The sequence below is a fragment of the Eubalaena glacialis genome, chromosome 14, assembly GCF_028564815.1.
Source record: "Eubalaena glacialis isolate mEubGla1 chromosome 14, mEubGla1.1.hap2.+ XY, whole genome shotgun sequence".
NCBI lineage: Eukaryota > Metazoa > Chordata > Mammalia > Artiodactyla > Balaenidae > Eubalaena > Eubalaena glacialis.
The window spans coordinates 65,015,034-65,029,576 of record NC_083729.1 but is presented as its reverse complement, the minus strand read 5'-3'; the positions used below and the strand labels follow the sequence as shown (position 1 = coordinate 65,029,576).

Here is a 14,543-nt window from a genome sequence, read left to right as displayed (position 1 = left end):
TGAGGACAGGTTGCCTCTTGGCTTGGTCTGGACCTGCCACATCCCCTCATCCCTGGAGCTTAGTTCACTAGTTGTGAAGTATGACTTTGATACTGAGTAATCAGACAAGGGCTGGGTGGAGGCGGGTACTTTATAAATACCACAGGGAAAACGGAGGGCTGCTTTTCTCTCACATGCTGCTGAATCTCAGGATCTCAGCGAGGTCATAGCCAGTCACAGCAAAGGAGCTGCCTGAGGGATCACAGAATCGGGCACCACACACCTGGGTGTCGGGTACACACTCTCCATGACAGTGCTCCACCTGGGAGAGAAGAGAGCTGCTCAGGGCCTGCTGCCTCATGCTTGGGTCCTCATTCCACTCCCCTTACAAGACACACCTCAATGTAGCCACCCTCTGGGCTTCTGCTTAGCTTCCAGATGTGTACAAAGGTGTCCTCAGCCGCAGAGAGTAGCTATAAAAAAAAAGGCAGGGAGGACCAGTGGGAGTCAGAACGTGCTGACAGGGGACTGGTATAGGCTGTAGAGCCCAGTCCAGGTGCCTGAGGAGGGGGCTGCACTGAGTGGCAGAGATAAGCCTGTGGAGTCCCTCTCAACATCCCAGCACCAGGAACAAGGGTATGTAGGGACAGAGGAGGAGACTGACCTTGCCCACTTCAGGAGCCAGATCCAGGGCACAGATGGCCCGGGCGTGGGCGTCGATCTGGACATGTAGAGTTCCTGTACTGGCTTCATACAGACGCACTTGCCCGTTCCCATAGCCTGCTGCTATGGTCCCCTGCCACAGCTGCACAGAAGGGCACGGGACCCTGCAAGGGTGATACCCTACTTTGATTTCCCAGACCCAAGCCTACTCCCCACCTGGAAGCTACCTCAGGAAGGCCTCAGCCCCCTTCCACCTCACCTACCCGAATCCTGGAATTTGGGTCAATAATTTGAATTCGGGCCCTGACCGCCAGACACACAGCGAGCCTGAGTCATCTGCTGTCACCATGTCAGCCACGCAGTCCTGAGGGGAAAGGCAGGATCAGCCCTTCCCTTTCTCCCCTGCTAGGTCCTGTATACAGGGCAGCAGGGGAAGGGAAGCAGTATTTGCATCTTTGCCTCTCCAGGGAAAGGGCAAGATGTGAAGCCATCACTGGCTGTAGGGGTCCCCTGGAGGCATAAAATGCTTTCCTTGTATTCTTTATAGTCTTACTCCCTACCCTGACCCCAACACACACACCATGTGTTAGGGTATATAACTGTCCTCATTGAATGGATGATGAAACTGAGGCCATAGTGTTAGGACCTTCTGGAGGTCTTGCAGTGAGCCAGTCACAGTCATGACTAGACTCTGGGCCTCTTGACAACCCCTAAACCCAGACAGCCAACATAGCCCATGGGCCCAGCTCTGTGCCAGGTGCAGTGTAACATAGAAGATACATACCCTGTTTTCAAGAGGTTTACAATCCAACTGGGGAGACAAGAGTTGTCTGAGGGCAGTATCAATTCAGGGTTCAGCTAAGGGAGATCAGTGGGAGCTGGAATAGGGGGAAGGCTTCCTGGAGAGGGTAGCACTGGAGGTGGGCCTGAACTTACCCAAGTTCAGAGAAGGAAGCCACACATGTCAGAGCTGCAAAGTATCTCAGAAACCATCTGTCCCAACTCTTCCATTCACACCAGTATTGTAAAGTGTGAGTGAACTATTAAATGCCATGTAAATGTAAAGTATCTCAGGCTTCATCACTGGAACTGACGTTGCTAAAGCCTAGGAAAGTGCAGCAATTTGCCCAAAGTCATCCAGCTGCTTAGTGGCAGAGCCACGGCTGGAACCCAGGTCCCCTGCCTCCCAAGGTGGGAGGCCCCCAGATTCACTGGAACAGTAGGGGGAATCCACTCACCTGTCCCTGGGCAGGCTCGGTGGCAATGTCTGTGACTGGTGTCTGGTGCCCAGCTAGCTCTTCACTCAGTACAATGTTGGGACCCTTGGCTGGGATGTCAAAAACCAGTACCCGGCCTGACCACATTCCTGCAGAACCAGTGCTCCACTGATGGCTTCCTGATCCTCCCAGGTCTCCAGCCACCACACTCAGCACTCCCTCCATCCCAGAAACCTTAGTAACAAACCCACCTCTCACTGCTCCAACAGCCCCACCCCTACATTCACTACCCTTTTCCTATCCAACCCTGCCCCTATGAACCCCGCCATGGCGTTTTGGAGTCTCTCAGACCCCCCTTCATTCCCACCCTTCCCTCTAACACTCCACACTTTCCTCAGACCTTTGGCATCCTCCTGGCCAAAGGCTATACCCCTATACCTCAGCACCCCCCAATGCCCTGCCCTTGGCCCCCTCACCCACACAGATGAAGTGGCCACTGGCAGCAATTCCTCGGGCAAACACAGCCTGCACTGAGAGGGGAAAATGATTAGAAATAGCGTCTCTCCTAGCCCCAGCAAACACTCCCTACCCCCAACCCACTCAGTCCTGCAGGTACCTAGAGAGGCATCTCCAGCATCCAGTGCATGCCAATAGACCATGACGGAGCCATCAGACTCATACATCTGGAAGACCAAGGCAAGGATGGGGTCATGACCCAGCTGACCTTTGCTGAGCTCTGTGCTGACTACTCTACATACTCATGTTAGCCTTAGCTCATCTAATCCTCAAAACCACCCTGGGAGGTAGGCACTACTTTTATCTCCATTTAACAGAGGAGGACGCTGGGGCTCTGAGAAGTTAACTAAATTGCCCAAGGTCATACAACTGATAAAAGGGCAGATATTGGAGATGGCACTTGAGAACTGGAAAACAAGGAAGGAATGAAGATGAGAAATAAGGAAGAGGGGGCTAAGCATTTGAACAGCTTGGAAATGTTTAGAAATAAATGGGGTAAGGTCTAGGGGCCTTGGAGAGAAGTTGAGAAGACTCTAGTGGGGGAGGGCAGGAAGGTCCTCTTCTTACTTGTATTCCTCGATGTGAGGTGAGTACCAGCAATACTCGGAAAGGGAGGACACACCAGTGGACCTAGAGGGAGGTGAATCAGAGTAGGAAGAAGTGGTCAGAGCAGGGGAATGAGGACTCAAAAGAGTGGAAATTCAGATGGTTAGGGAAGGCCTATTCCTTGAGGTTTGGAGAGGAAGGACTGGTTTAGGGTTGGGTTCAGCAACACCACTCCTAACTCCACGCCTCACCTGGGTGATAAGTGGGGGGCTCACTCCAGCGCCCTCCTTAGCTTGGAGTTGGCGCTGGGCCAAGGGCACACCCTCAGGAGCGGCGCTGAGAAGCTGGGCGCTGGGTCCATGGACTACTCCAAAATGTGTGAGGTTGCGGACGGGCAGCTGCAGCACACTGAGGTTGTTGCACAGGGCGGCGGCTGAGCCTCGAAGGGGGATGGAGCGCTCCCGGCGGAACATCCTTGGGGAGAGACGTCCGAATCACAGGCGCGCGGAAGACAGACGACAGCGGAGAGTCCTGTGGGGGCTGGGAGGTGGGAGTGGGTGCTGTCACGAGGCACTGGGAAAGACCCCTGAGATTGGGTAATGATGTGAATGAGGGCCTCGAGGATGGTGATGGGGGATCACATGGCGTGGGAAGGGCATTGTGGAGCAGGCGAGGGGAACCCTAGGGCTGAGTCATGAGGCGACAGGGGTTCCCAGAGGAGGAATTGCGGTGGCCCAGGACTCAGTGGCCCCAAGAGCCCGAGCCAAGGCGGGATGAAGCAGGGTAGCCCCCAGGCCCTTCCCCCCTCGGCCTGGCTCCCCGAAGCCCCCGGACCAGGTCAGAGTTCACACCAGCAGCTTGCCGGACACGAGAAGCTTCCAATCCCTCCGAATCCGCCGCCACCATAGAGACGACGCACGTACGCACGGCCGTTGGGTGGGGCGAGCAACCCAAACGTGCAGCGCGCTGCGCTGCTGCCAGGTCAACTGTAGGCGGGGCGAGCCCGCCTGCAGCGTGGTTGCCGAGGCGACCGATAGGCGGCAGCAGCAGCAGCGGCGGCGGGACAGGAAAGCAGCTGGATCCCCGGGGCTGGAGCTACAGCTGCGGCGATGGCGCACGAAGGCCCGGTGAGCTTTAGCTCAGCTGAGGGTGCCCCAGAGCGGGGATAGACCGTTAAGATCGGTGTCCGGAACCGTGGGCCAGCTCTGTGCCACCCGGCGCCCGCCCTCCATGAGGGCGTTCAAGATGACCAAGGAAGTCATGTCGGTGCACTAGGGCAGAAAATCTACACTTGCACCACGCCCACTCACAAGCATTGTCACACTTGGAACCTGAGGGAAAGGGGTTAAATGGGTAGTGCAGAGCTCAAGAACAAGTAGTGACTTTGGAAACAGTTAACGCATGTATGATAATGTTTCTTATACTGAGGTACCCATTTAAATGGATAAACCAGAATTAGTCAGGCACTGGGGAGAGGTGTTGCTAGATATGATACATTTCGAGAATTTCAGGAGGAAGAAATGGATTAAACAACAATTCTGAGGCTGCACTTGAAAGTCAATTGTTTAAAAGGCAAGAAACTTTAAAATAAACAGATTTGAAGAGAATTCGTGCAACAATCTCTGGCCCCTCTGCTCCGGCCACTTATAGGTACAGCCATTATCACGGGTGTCACATGAGACGCTGGGTGGGGAAGTCTAAGGAACCAACTCTCCTCTCCCAGCCCTAGCTGCTCTGCTCTGGCCAAGCCTGGACTGGGCCGTGGGCCATTCCCTAGGCTTGCCAACAGGACTGTTCTCTCTAGCAGAGAGAGGAAATGAGGCTTAAGGGATTTTGAGTTCAGCGTGAGGTTTAGGAAACACCAGAGTTGGGGGAGAATGAATTTTGGGGAATACCATGTATGAGGCAATAAGGGTGGGGATGGGGAGGCAAAGGTTTGGGAAGATTACGTTGGGAGGTAAATTTTAGAAGGAATCAGGTTCAGGGAGACTGTTGTGGGGAAATGAGAAAGCTCCCAAGAATCTGCTACTAAATTCCTATGTCCTTAATATGGATTTTGGGGGGACTAGATTTTTCTTTTTCAGTGGATTTTTCTTGATTATAAAAGGATACAAAGTCACTGTAGAGAACTTATAAAATGGAGAAGAGTGTAGGAAAGAAACATATCCACTGTTACAATTTTTGTGCTTTCCTTTTCTTCAACACATTGGTTTACATATCTGAGATCATACTTGATATGTAATTTTGTATCCTGTTTCTTTCAGTTAACATTACATCATAAGTATTTTCCTATGCTATTGTAAATTCTTCCTAAAGACTGCCTTTAATCACTGCATAATAGTCCATCATATAGGGAGCACACAATTAGCCACCTATTCTCTTTTTGTTAGATGTATGTTTTCAATATTCTGCTATTATAAATGACATCACAGGGAATATTTTAGAGAATATGCGTGGGATTCTCATTGCGGTGGCTTCTCTTGTTGCAGAGCATGGGCTCTAGGCGTATGGGCCTCAGTAGTTGCAGCACATGGGCTCAGTAGTTGCAGCGCGTGGGCTCTAGTTGTGGCTCGTGGAATTAGTTGCTCCTCAGCATGTGGGATATTCCCAGACCAGGGATGGAAGCCATGTCCCCTGTATTGGCAGGTGGATTCTTAACCACTGCACCACCAGGGAAGTCCTACTGACTTTTCTTTCTCAAGTTCTTGAACTCTCAAGAGTTTTGAACACTTTGAACTAGTGCAAATAGCAAGGACTGTGCAGTTAGAGCTATATATAGCCTGGGTTCACTGTGTAATCCCAAGCAAGTGGAGGTAAACTGCTGTCAGGTTTCAGTTTCTTTGTCTGTAAAATGGGCTTAGTGAGCTGTTATGAAAATTAAATTAGCTAGGTCACACACCTGAAAAGCATCTGTCATATAGCAGTCTCTTAGTAAATTATCCCTCTCTAAAGGCTTTCTTTCCTACTAGACAACTTGAAGAAGCTTCCTCCTAGCCCATAACTGCTTCTCCACTCCTCGGTTTCCCGCCCTGATTGCCCTGTTCCTTTCCCACAGAGGCAGTTCCGAGACCGCGGGGTGACCCGATCCAAGGCAGAAAAGGCGCGGCCGCCTACGGTTCCGGTGCCGCAGGTGGACATAGTGCCTGGGCGGCTCACTGAGGCCGAGTGGATGGCGCTCACGGCTCTCGAAGAGGGCGAGGAAGTGGTGGGGGACATCTTGGCTGATCTGCTGGCCCGAGTCATGGACTCCGCCTTTAAAGTCTACCTGACCCAGCAGGTGGGCCTGGATCCTTGTTCTTCAGACCCATCTCCCCTCTCCCTGACCCCTCCCAGCTGGGCTGAGACCCTTTCTCGCCTCTGCAGTGCATTCCATTCACCATCAGTCAGGCACGGGAAGCCATGCTGCAGATCACCGAGTGGCGCTTCCTGGCCAGGGACGAGGGAGAAACTGCAGTGGCAAAGGACCCCACATGGGGCGAGGACGAGGAACCCTTGTCTTGCACGACGGACGCCTGGGCTCAGGGATCCGTGCCCGTGCTGCACGCGCTGACCTCGGTGGGGCTGGAGGAGACCTTCCAAGGCGAAGTAAGCTCAGCCCCCAGCTACCTCCCAGCTGTCACCGCCGCCCCCGCCGCGTCTTCGATCTCCTCAGGGCCTCACTGGACTGCTCCAACCTCCTCTCTACCCTTTCTGACGTCTCACCACTCACCCCTCACCTCCACCCTGGTGCATTTCCCCAGGACCAAGAGAACGTGGACCAGATCCCTTTAGGAAGATCGTGGATGGATACAGGCTCTCAGGAGCGGATGGAATCTTGGGAGCGTCCTCCTGAACTGAGAGTCACCCCGGGCCCCCTACCCACCCCGGTCCTGTTTCAGGAGACAGGGCCCAGGGGTCCTTTAGAGAAACTGGACGACCAGGCGAGGGGCCACCTGTTTGCAGTCGGATCCTTGAACGCGAGCAGCCAACCGTCGGGAGAGATGGCGCCCGCCGGCCGTCCCCACCCTTCTCTGGAGCTGTCCTTGGTAGCCAGCCCTCAGGCCTCTGTCGAGAGGGCACAGCCCCTCAGCTCAGTTCTCGCTCGAGGACCTCTACTATTCCCCGCCGCAGCCGCACGCGGCTGGAGACCGGCCGGAGCTCAAGGAGGAGAAGGTGCCCCGCATCCCCTCGGTCGTGTCGGTTTCCGGCCCCTCTACGGGCGGCCCCACCGCGCTCAGCCCCGCCGGGGGGTTCCAGCCGCCGCAGCCCGGGCGCGCCGATGCACCGCCCAGCGCGCTTCACTACAGAATGGGCCGCAAGGCGGCGATGGCGCGCCTGGACCCGGCGCGGCTGCCGCGCCCCTGGGTGCGCCCGCTGGCGGAGGTTCTGGTCCCAGACTCCGAGGCGCGCCCCCTGGAAGCCTACCGCGGGCGCCAGCGAGGCGAGAAGACCGAGGCCCCAGCCGGACCGCAAGCCTCCTCCCCCAGCGTCCGCGTCTCCCCGTCAGTGTTCTTCGCTATCCCGCCTGGCGTTCCTTTCCGAGCCTTGGGCCCCGGCCCCAGCCTCCAATTCCCTACTTTAAGTTTAGGCTTACCGTCGCCAGGTTTTGGTTCAAAGCTGCCCTTCCCCAGTCCCAGGCTCCGTTTTGTCGCCACACACCTGGCGCGCCCCGACGTGGCCCGCAGCCCCAGCCACAGACTATGGCCGGGTGCCAAGTGGCCCAGCGGCTGGGAGGGGGAGGCCGAGTTGCTGGGTGAGCTGTGGGCTGGCCGCACGCGCGTACCTCTGCAGGGCCTGGACCCTGGGGACGGGGAGAGCCAGGATCCTCACAAGTGGCTTCATCCCGTGGCCCGAGTTCTCGAGGCCACGTCCCAGGTGATGTGGAAGCCCGTGTTGCTGCTGGTAGCACTGAAGCTGGCTCCTGGTGTGAGCATGTGGAACCCAACCACCCAGGTGCTGCTCAGCTCTGCTGAACCTCAAAAGGAGGACAAAGAAGGCAGCACCTCTCCTCCATCCACACAGGCACCCCGAAGCCCCAGGTGACCGTGGCACAGCTAATGAAGAACTCAACCCCCAAAATGTGGTCACTCCCCTCCAAGCACCTGCCCCATTCTGAACCCTGAACCTCAGGCAGTGTGAAACCTACCTTCCTTCTGTCTGCTTGCCAGAAATAAACACCTGAGTTGCCTTAAGTATTGCCCTGATGTCTGTCAGTTTCTTCCACGTGTGTGCTCTCGTGAACTGGAGTGGTCTAGAAGAATATAGAACACTGGCTCCAGGGAATAATTCCATTACACCCTTAGGAGACCCTGCTTTAGGGCCAAGGTGGCTCCCCAGCAGAGGCATTCTGGAGAACCATCCCCATCTCCACAAAGGAGCAGACATAAGGGTTACAAGTGGGGTCTGCCTCAGTTTGGAGAACTTATGAGAGTCTCCTTCCAGTAGGGGAAGAAGGGGATGGCCCCACTTAAGCACAGAGTGATTCGAGACATGAGGAATTTAATTTCCAGTCCCTGGAGCTCTGTCAATTCATCTTAGAGTGCAAATCCAAGTTTCACTTGGAGACACATTTGAGCCTATGCAGGGTTTAGGGAAACCCAGACTCTCTTGATCTTTGACTTGGACCAGCAATGGAGTGAGGCAATCAGATAGCTAGGGAAAACAATTTAAGGAGGAATTCACTCTCAGTTTCAAACGGGATGCTAAAGCACACCCACGAGTGAGTGCCTCCTTAAATTTTGTGCCTTATGCTCCACACCAACATCTTGCCTAGTCCTACTCAGCTCTGACTAGTCCCTCCCCACCCTCCCATGGGCAGCACTTCCAGTGGCAGACCAGACTTCTCTGCTATGTCACTGTGGTCTCTAATCAGCACCCCAGTCTGGGGTCCTGGCTCTGTCCTCCTCATTCTGGTCTTCCTGCTTAGACTAAGTGTGCAGGTCTGGCATAAGTTATATCTTTGGGACCTCCAATGCTGCTCCACAGATTTGACTGGGAAGATAGCAGTGGTGACTGGGGCCAACAGTGGTGAGTGCTCCTCCTGCCCTGTCACTTCACTAAGGGCCTCAGCCTCTAACAGCCCCAACAGGGAGGGCAGGGAGGAGGACCAGCACCCACTGTCAGAACACTTGTCTCCCCCTGCACCCCCCCTCCCACGTTGCCCTTTAGTTACTCCCCAGACTAGCATACTCTGAAGCTGCCCTCCCACAGGCATCGGGAAGGTTGTGTCCCAGGAGCTGGCCCGCCGCGGGGCACGTGTGATCCTGGCCTGCCGTAGCCGGGTGCGTGGACAGCAAGCCCTGGCCGAGATACAAGCAGCGTCAAAGAGCAACCGCCTCCTGCTTGGTGAGGTGGACCTGAGCTCTATGGACTCCATCCGAAGCTTTGCTCAGTGGCTTCTGCAGGAGTATCCTGAGATACATCTACTGGTTAACAATGCTGCAGTCTGTGGTATGTGCCTTGATTGCTTCCCCTAAGCACATTTCAGGAACCTTCTTTCTAGCTCAGGGACCCCAAAACAGGCATCCTCCAAGCCTAACCTGTACATACCATGGAAACACTATAATTCAGACACTATCCTAAAAAGCCTACCTTAAGTTGTAGCCTCAAACTTCATTGCCCCCATCTCAACACATCCATGCTCCTGTGGCATTTCTACGGAACCCAATATGTCCTCCCCAGACTCTGTCTCCCTCAGGGTCCTCACTCCATCACCCACCACCTATGTTTTCATCTCCTCCCAGGATTCCCCACTACACTTACCCCAGAGGGCCTTGATCTCACCTTTGCCACCAACTACATTGGGCCCTTTCTGCTTGCAAATCTGCTCCAAGGTAAGGAAGGATGGGTGCTTACCTTCTGTGCCACCCCCACTTTTCCATTCCCCTGGCATTTTTGTGCTTACTGTCTCCCATGGTCATCTCCTTTCCCTTGGCACCCAGATGCTTGCTGAGCAATAACCCAGTATATTTTTGCTGTACACAGCAGGGAACCCACCTGGCAACAGTCAGGATTAGGAGGCTGGTAATGGAATCAGTCAGCCCCAAATACAACCAGCAAGAGGATGTAAGATCTACATCCCACTTCTCTTTCCCCCAGCTCTGAGTTCTAGCCAGACTAGTGGAGTCAGTCATCTCAACAAAAGCTTCTTGAGGGTGGTATTAGGCTACTAGAATTAAGGAGGTTTGTATTCTTCCTAGGGAGGGGAGGGATTGGGTGACAGGCACATTCTCCCTAACATTTTCTCTGGATTGTCTAATAGCCTCTTTAAAAGAAAATTAATTTTTTGGCCAGGTAATACATGTCCAAAGTACAAAAGGGTATGCAGTAAAAAAAAAAAAAAAAAAAGACAGAAAGAAAGAAAAAGTCTCCTCCTCTCTTGGAAAATCAGCTACCCATTCCCCTCCTGGGAGGCAACTACTATTGCCAGGTCTCATGTACCCTTTAGTGGGTGATTAAATTAGCCCCAACTGGAAAATGAACAAAGAACAAGGCCAAACCTTATGCATTTGTAAGTATAAATATTTCCCCCCCTTTCCAAAAATTATAACATGCTACAATACCCTGTCTGTACCTTGCTTAGTAATAGTTTCTTAAACTGCCTTCTCTCCCATCTTCCCTTCTCTAATCTATTCTCCCTTCTGCCACTTCTAAGAAATCACCTTTCATCATATCACTTTCTTGCTTCAAATCCTTTGAAGGAACTCTGTACTTTATATAATAAACTAAGCTGCTTCTCTCCACTTAAAAGACCATCTGCAGGCTGAGAGTCTCACCTTTGCCTTTCCCAAACCCACACCCTTGTCTCCAACCAGACAATCTGTATCTCTTGGGCCACACTGTTTTTTAATTCTGGCTGTGCTTTTGCACATGTATTTCCCTCTATCTGGAATATCCTTTCCCATCTCTTTAGCCTGTCTAACTTAATTCAGCTGCCAACACTCAGCACAGATACCACTCGTGTTGTGGATCCTGCCCTGACACCTCTGCCTCCCCCAGCCGTCCCCATTTACAGGACTCCCTTAGTCCCTGTACACATCTCTGTTCCTGCACTGATGTTGCTGCATGAAGATCAGTCTCCATCTAGGTTGTGAGCCCCTTTGGTCTTCATGTCACTATGTCTGCAAGTTTGGAGTTCACTGTCCTCTTTAAGAATAATCTTCTCTCCAACAAATTTTGGCTAAGTACCTCCTGCTCTACTTTTCATTTGTGATTCTTCATTTAAATGGAGGGCTCAAAATAGTTTTAGCGGGCTTCTCTGGTGGCGCAGTGGTTGAGAATCTGCCTGCCAATGCAGGGGACACGGGTTCGAGCCCTGGTCTGGGAAGATCCCACATGCCGCGGAGCAACTAAGCCCGTGAGCCACAACTACTGAGCCTGCGCGTCTGGAGCCTGTGCTCCACAACGGGAGAGGCCGCGACAGTGAGAGGCCCGCGCACCGCGATGAAGAGTGGCCCCCGCTCGCCGCAACTGGAGAAAGCCCTCGCACAGAAACGAAGACCCAACACAGCCAAAAATAAATAAATAAATTTATTTAAAAAAATAGTTTTAGCATTTTGAAACAATAAGTAAACTCATATGTGACAACTACAATTTTTTTTCCAATAATTTTATTAATTTATTTATTTTGGCTGCGTTGGGTCTTCGTTGCTACGCACAGGCTTTCTCTAGTTGTGGTGAGGGGGGCTACTCTTCGTTGCAATGCATGGTCTTCTCAGTGTGGTGGCTTCTCTTTGTTGCGGAGCATTGGTTCTAGGTGCGCGGGCTTCCGTAGTTGTGGCACACAGGCTCAGTAGTTGTGGCTCACGGGCTCTAGAGCGTAGGCTCAGTAGTTGTGGCGCATGGGCTTAGTTGCTCTGCAGCATGTGGGATCTTCCTGGACCAGGGCTCAAACCCATGTCCCTTGCATTGGCAGGCGGATTCTTAACCACTGCACCACCAGGGAAGTCCTACAACTTTTGATACTTTATATAATCCAGCCTTTTTTTTGTATAGTTAGGAACTCTTTTTTTTTTTTAAGATTTACTTGTACCTGTTCTATTGATAGTAATTTTACTTTCACTCTTTTGGAAGATAGTTAAAATTAAAAAAAAAAAACAAACACACCTTCCCAAGCATTTCTGCACACATTTCTTTTCCCCTAAACCTAGCACCCATATGTCCTTAGCACCTAGCGTGGTGTCTGCCATAATACAGGGGCCTAGTGAATATCTGTGGAATGAATAAGTAAAAGAATGAATGTATGAATGTGTGAAAGACAGTTTTCACAGCATTTCCAGCCTCTCCTTCCCCTTCTTAGCCATCAGCAGGATAAAAATATAAACAAGGATTAATTAAATTAGCTCCAGCTAGCAAGTGAAAGAAAAGGCAAAACTCCACTTTTACTTTAGGCAAAAAAAAAAAACCCCACTAAAATAAAACAAGAGGAAGAGCATTAGGAAAGCAGATAATAAAAATGAAGTCTCAGTTCACATTACACTGTGCTTCGCCTGGGCCCCTGCATGGGGACCCACTGACTCTCTCCTGAAAGCCTGAGATGGTCCCTGTCCTCCTGGAGTCTCATGGAGAAGCAGGTTGGGGAGTGGGCATGGGAATTTACTCTAGGACTTGGATTGAAAGTGTGTGGTCCTCTCTCTACCCAGGGGCCCTTCAGCGGGCAGGGTCAGCCCGGGTAGTGAATGTGTCTTCCTTCCGGCAAGCACATGGGTACATTGATGAGGAACATCTGATAGGGGCTGGTAGACCTTTGACCTTCAACCAGAACTATGACTGCAGCAAACTTCTTTTGGCCTCATTCACTGGGAAGCTTGCCCAGAGACTGCAAGGGACAGGTAACTGCCTCTGACACCCCCCTACTCCTCCACTCCCAACACTACCTCCCAACACTTCCCATCTCATTCCAATATATTCTGGCCATACAATACTCCCAATATTCCCCAAACCAGCTGTTAATATCCTCCATTTATCATCTGTGCACCCTATGTTGCTCTCAACCCCATCTTCATATCTCCTTTTCGTCCTTTTCCAACTCTCTCATCACCTACAACTTCCCTCTCCTCCAACATCATCCATCATGTTCCCCCTCAGGATCAGCCAACACTTTCAAATACTTATGTCTCCTTACTGGCTCAGATATCACCATTCATGTAAGTTACTAAACACTGACTTCCCTGGCACCACCCCCAGGTCTCTTGTCACCTCTACCCGACAGATCTGAAAGGATCCTCCCCTCATTGCACATTGCAGAACCACACTTAACCCTTTCTTCCCACCATCCTCCTCTCACTTCACTTTGTACTACACGTGTCTCACCCTCTCAGGTGTGACTGTGAACTCTGTGGACCCAGGTGTTGTATACACGAAGATCATGAGGCATTTCTCTTGGCCATATCACTTCCTCTTCTGGCTCCTCAGCTTCTTCTTTAAGGTGGGTAGTGGGGGAGCTGGCTCGGCCTCCACCTTCTTTAAGGTGGGTAGTGGAGGGTGAGGCAGGGCTCTGCTGCTGAGTGTCCTTTACTCCTCTTCTTCCCCCGTGTCTCTACAGGATAGCAAACAAGGTGCAATCCCAGTCCTCTACCTGTGCTTGGCAAAGGAGCTGGATGGCATTTCTGGAAAACATTTTAATTGTTGCTGTGTGATAACTCTTCCCCCTGAAGCTGCTCGGGATTGTCATGTGGCCCAAAGCCTCTGGAATACCTCAGTCCGACTAACAAACCTAGACAAGGTGGACTGATCTTCTGTGACCCCTGCCCTAACTAGCCACCCTCTCCTTGACTCTCAGCCCTTACTCTGATTATGCCTTCTGTTTGCTGGCTCCAAGGATCAATCTCTTTGTCCAGTATAGTGACCACTTCCTCTTCCTGTTCGTTCAGGGGCGTGAGAGCTCAGATCAGCCAGGGGACAGTTTCAGCTTCTACTTTACTGCTAGTATTTTGATAGAAGTATTCATGTCTTGGTCACTAGGATCTCCAAACCTACCGAGTCCCATGTTGTGGTGATGGGGAGTAAGACTCCTTTTGGTGGGTATTAGATGTATCAGTAAGAGGGGAAACTTCTACCTGTACCTCTTGGTTCCTGGCCTTGGGGGAGACGGTACCACATAGTGTCCTCTGGATTAAGGCATATGCCACATCCTGTAGGACAGCATCCCAACTTCATAGAGTGTTGTCTCCCAGCTGGTACTGTAACTGAGCCTACAGGTAACCATTCCACCTTTCTATCAACCAGCTGCTCCTGGGTGCTGAGTCATGCAATAAGGCCAGTGAATTCTGAGAGTGAGAGTGCATTGCTTCTTTTAAATCTACATAAATTTTGGAATCAGCTTTTCAAATTTCACATACACAAACCTTGTTGGGATTGCACTACATCTACTTGGGAGGATTGAAGTTTTTATGATAATGAGTTCTAAACATGAGCAAAGTGTACTTTTGTCTATTTAAATCTTCTTAATATCTTTATAAAATTTTGAATAATTTTACCCATAAAGATCTTGCACAAATTTTATTATATTTAATTCCAGATACCTTACTTTTTATGCTATTGCAAATGGCATTTTAAAATTTGTATATTAATCATACATCAAGCAACTTTATTAAGTTATCTAATTCTGACAAGTTATCTGTAGACTTTTGGTTTTTCCACATA

The 14,543-nt window shown here is 51.5% G+C and overlaps 3 protein-coding genes across 4 annotated transcripts; 2 read left to right on the top strand and 1 right to left on the bottom strand.

Moving 5' to 3' along the window:
• Positions 1–122: 122 nt before the first annotated feature.
• WDR54 (WD repeat domain 54) lies at positions 123–3,837 on the bottom strand. 2 transcript variants are annotated; one of them, XM_061210957.1, is made up of 10 exons: positions 3,773–3,837; positions 3,173–3,461; positions 2,943–3,005; positions 2,476–2,542; positions 2,336–2,389; positions 1,881–2,008; positions 906–1,006; positions 644–806; positions 378–452; positions 123–301 (listed from the first exon to the last, which is right to left on the bottom strand). In XM_061210957.1, exons 2-10 carry the CDS (start codon positions 3,392–3,394, stop codon positions 170–172), a joined length of 1,005 nt encoding a protein of 334 aa, XP_061066940.1. In that variant the 5' UTR covers positions 3,395–3,461; positions 3,773–3,837; the 3' UTR covers positions 123–169. The 2 variants fall into 2 exon arrangements, with proteins under 2 accessions (XP_061066940.1, XP_061066941.1); XM_061210958.1 differs by having other exon boundaries at positions 1,881–1,969.
• An 85-nt stretch (positions 3,838–3,922) lies between these two features.
• On the top strand, positions 3,923–8,071 carry C14H2orf81 (chromosome 14 C2orf81 homolog). Its single transcript, XM_061211305.1, is given in 6 exon segments — positions 3,923–4,048; positions 5,977–6,198; positions 6,285–6,638; positions 6,641–6,990; positions 6,992–7,911; positions 7,914–8,071. Coding segments are annotated over 6 exon segments (1,974 nt in total). The 5' UTR covers positions 3,923–4,030; the 3' UTR covers positions 8,024–8,071.
• Positions 8,072–8,749: 678 nt separating this feature from the next.
• LOC133074741 (retinol dehydrogenase 12-like) lies at positions 8,750–13,632 on the top strand. Its single transcript, XM_061168701.1, has 6 exons — positions 8,750–8,927; positions 9,111–9,350; positions 9,644–9,733; positions 12,542–12,730; positions 13,220–13,326; positions 13,444–13,632. Exons 1-6 carry the CDS (start codon positions 8,750–8,752, stop codon positions 13,630–13,632), a joined length of 993 nt encoding a protein of 330 aa, XP_061024684.1.
• Positions 13,633–14,543: the final 911 nt, after the last annotated feature.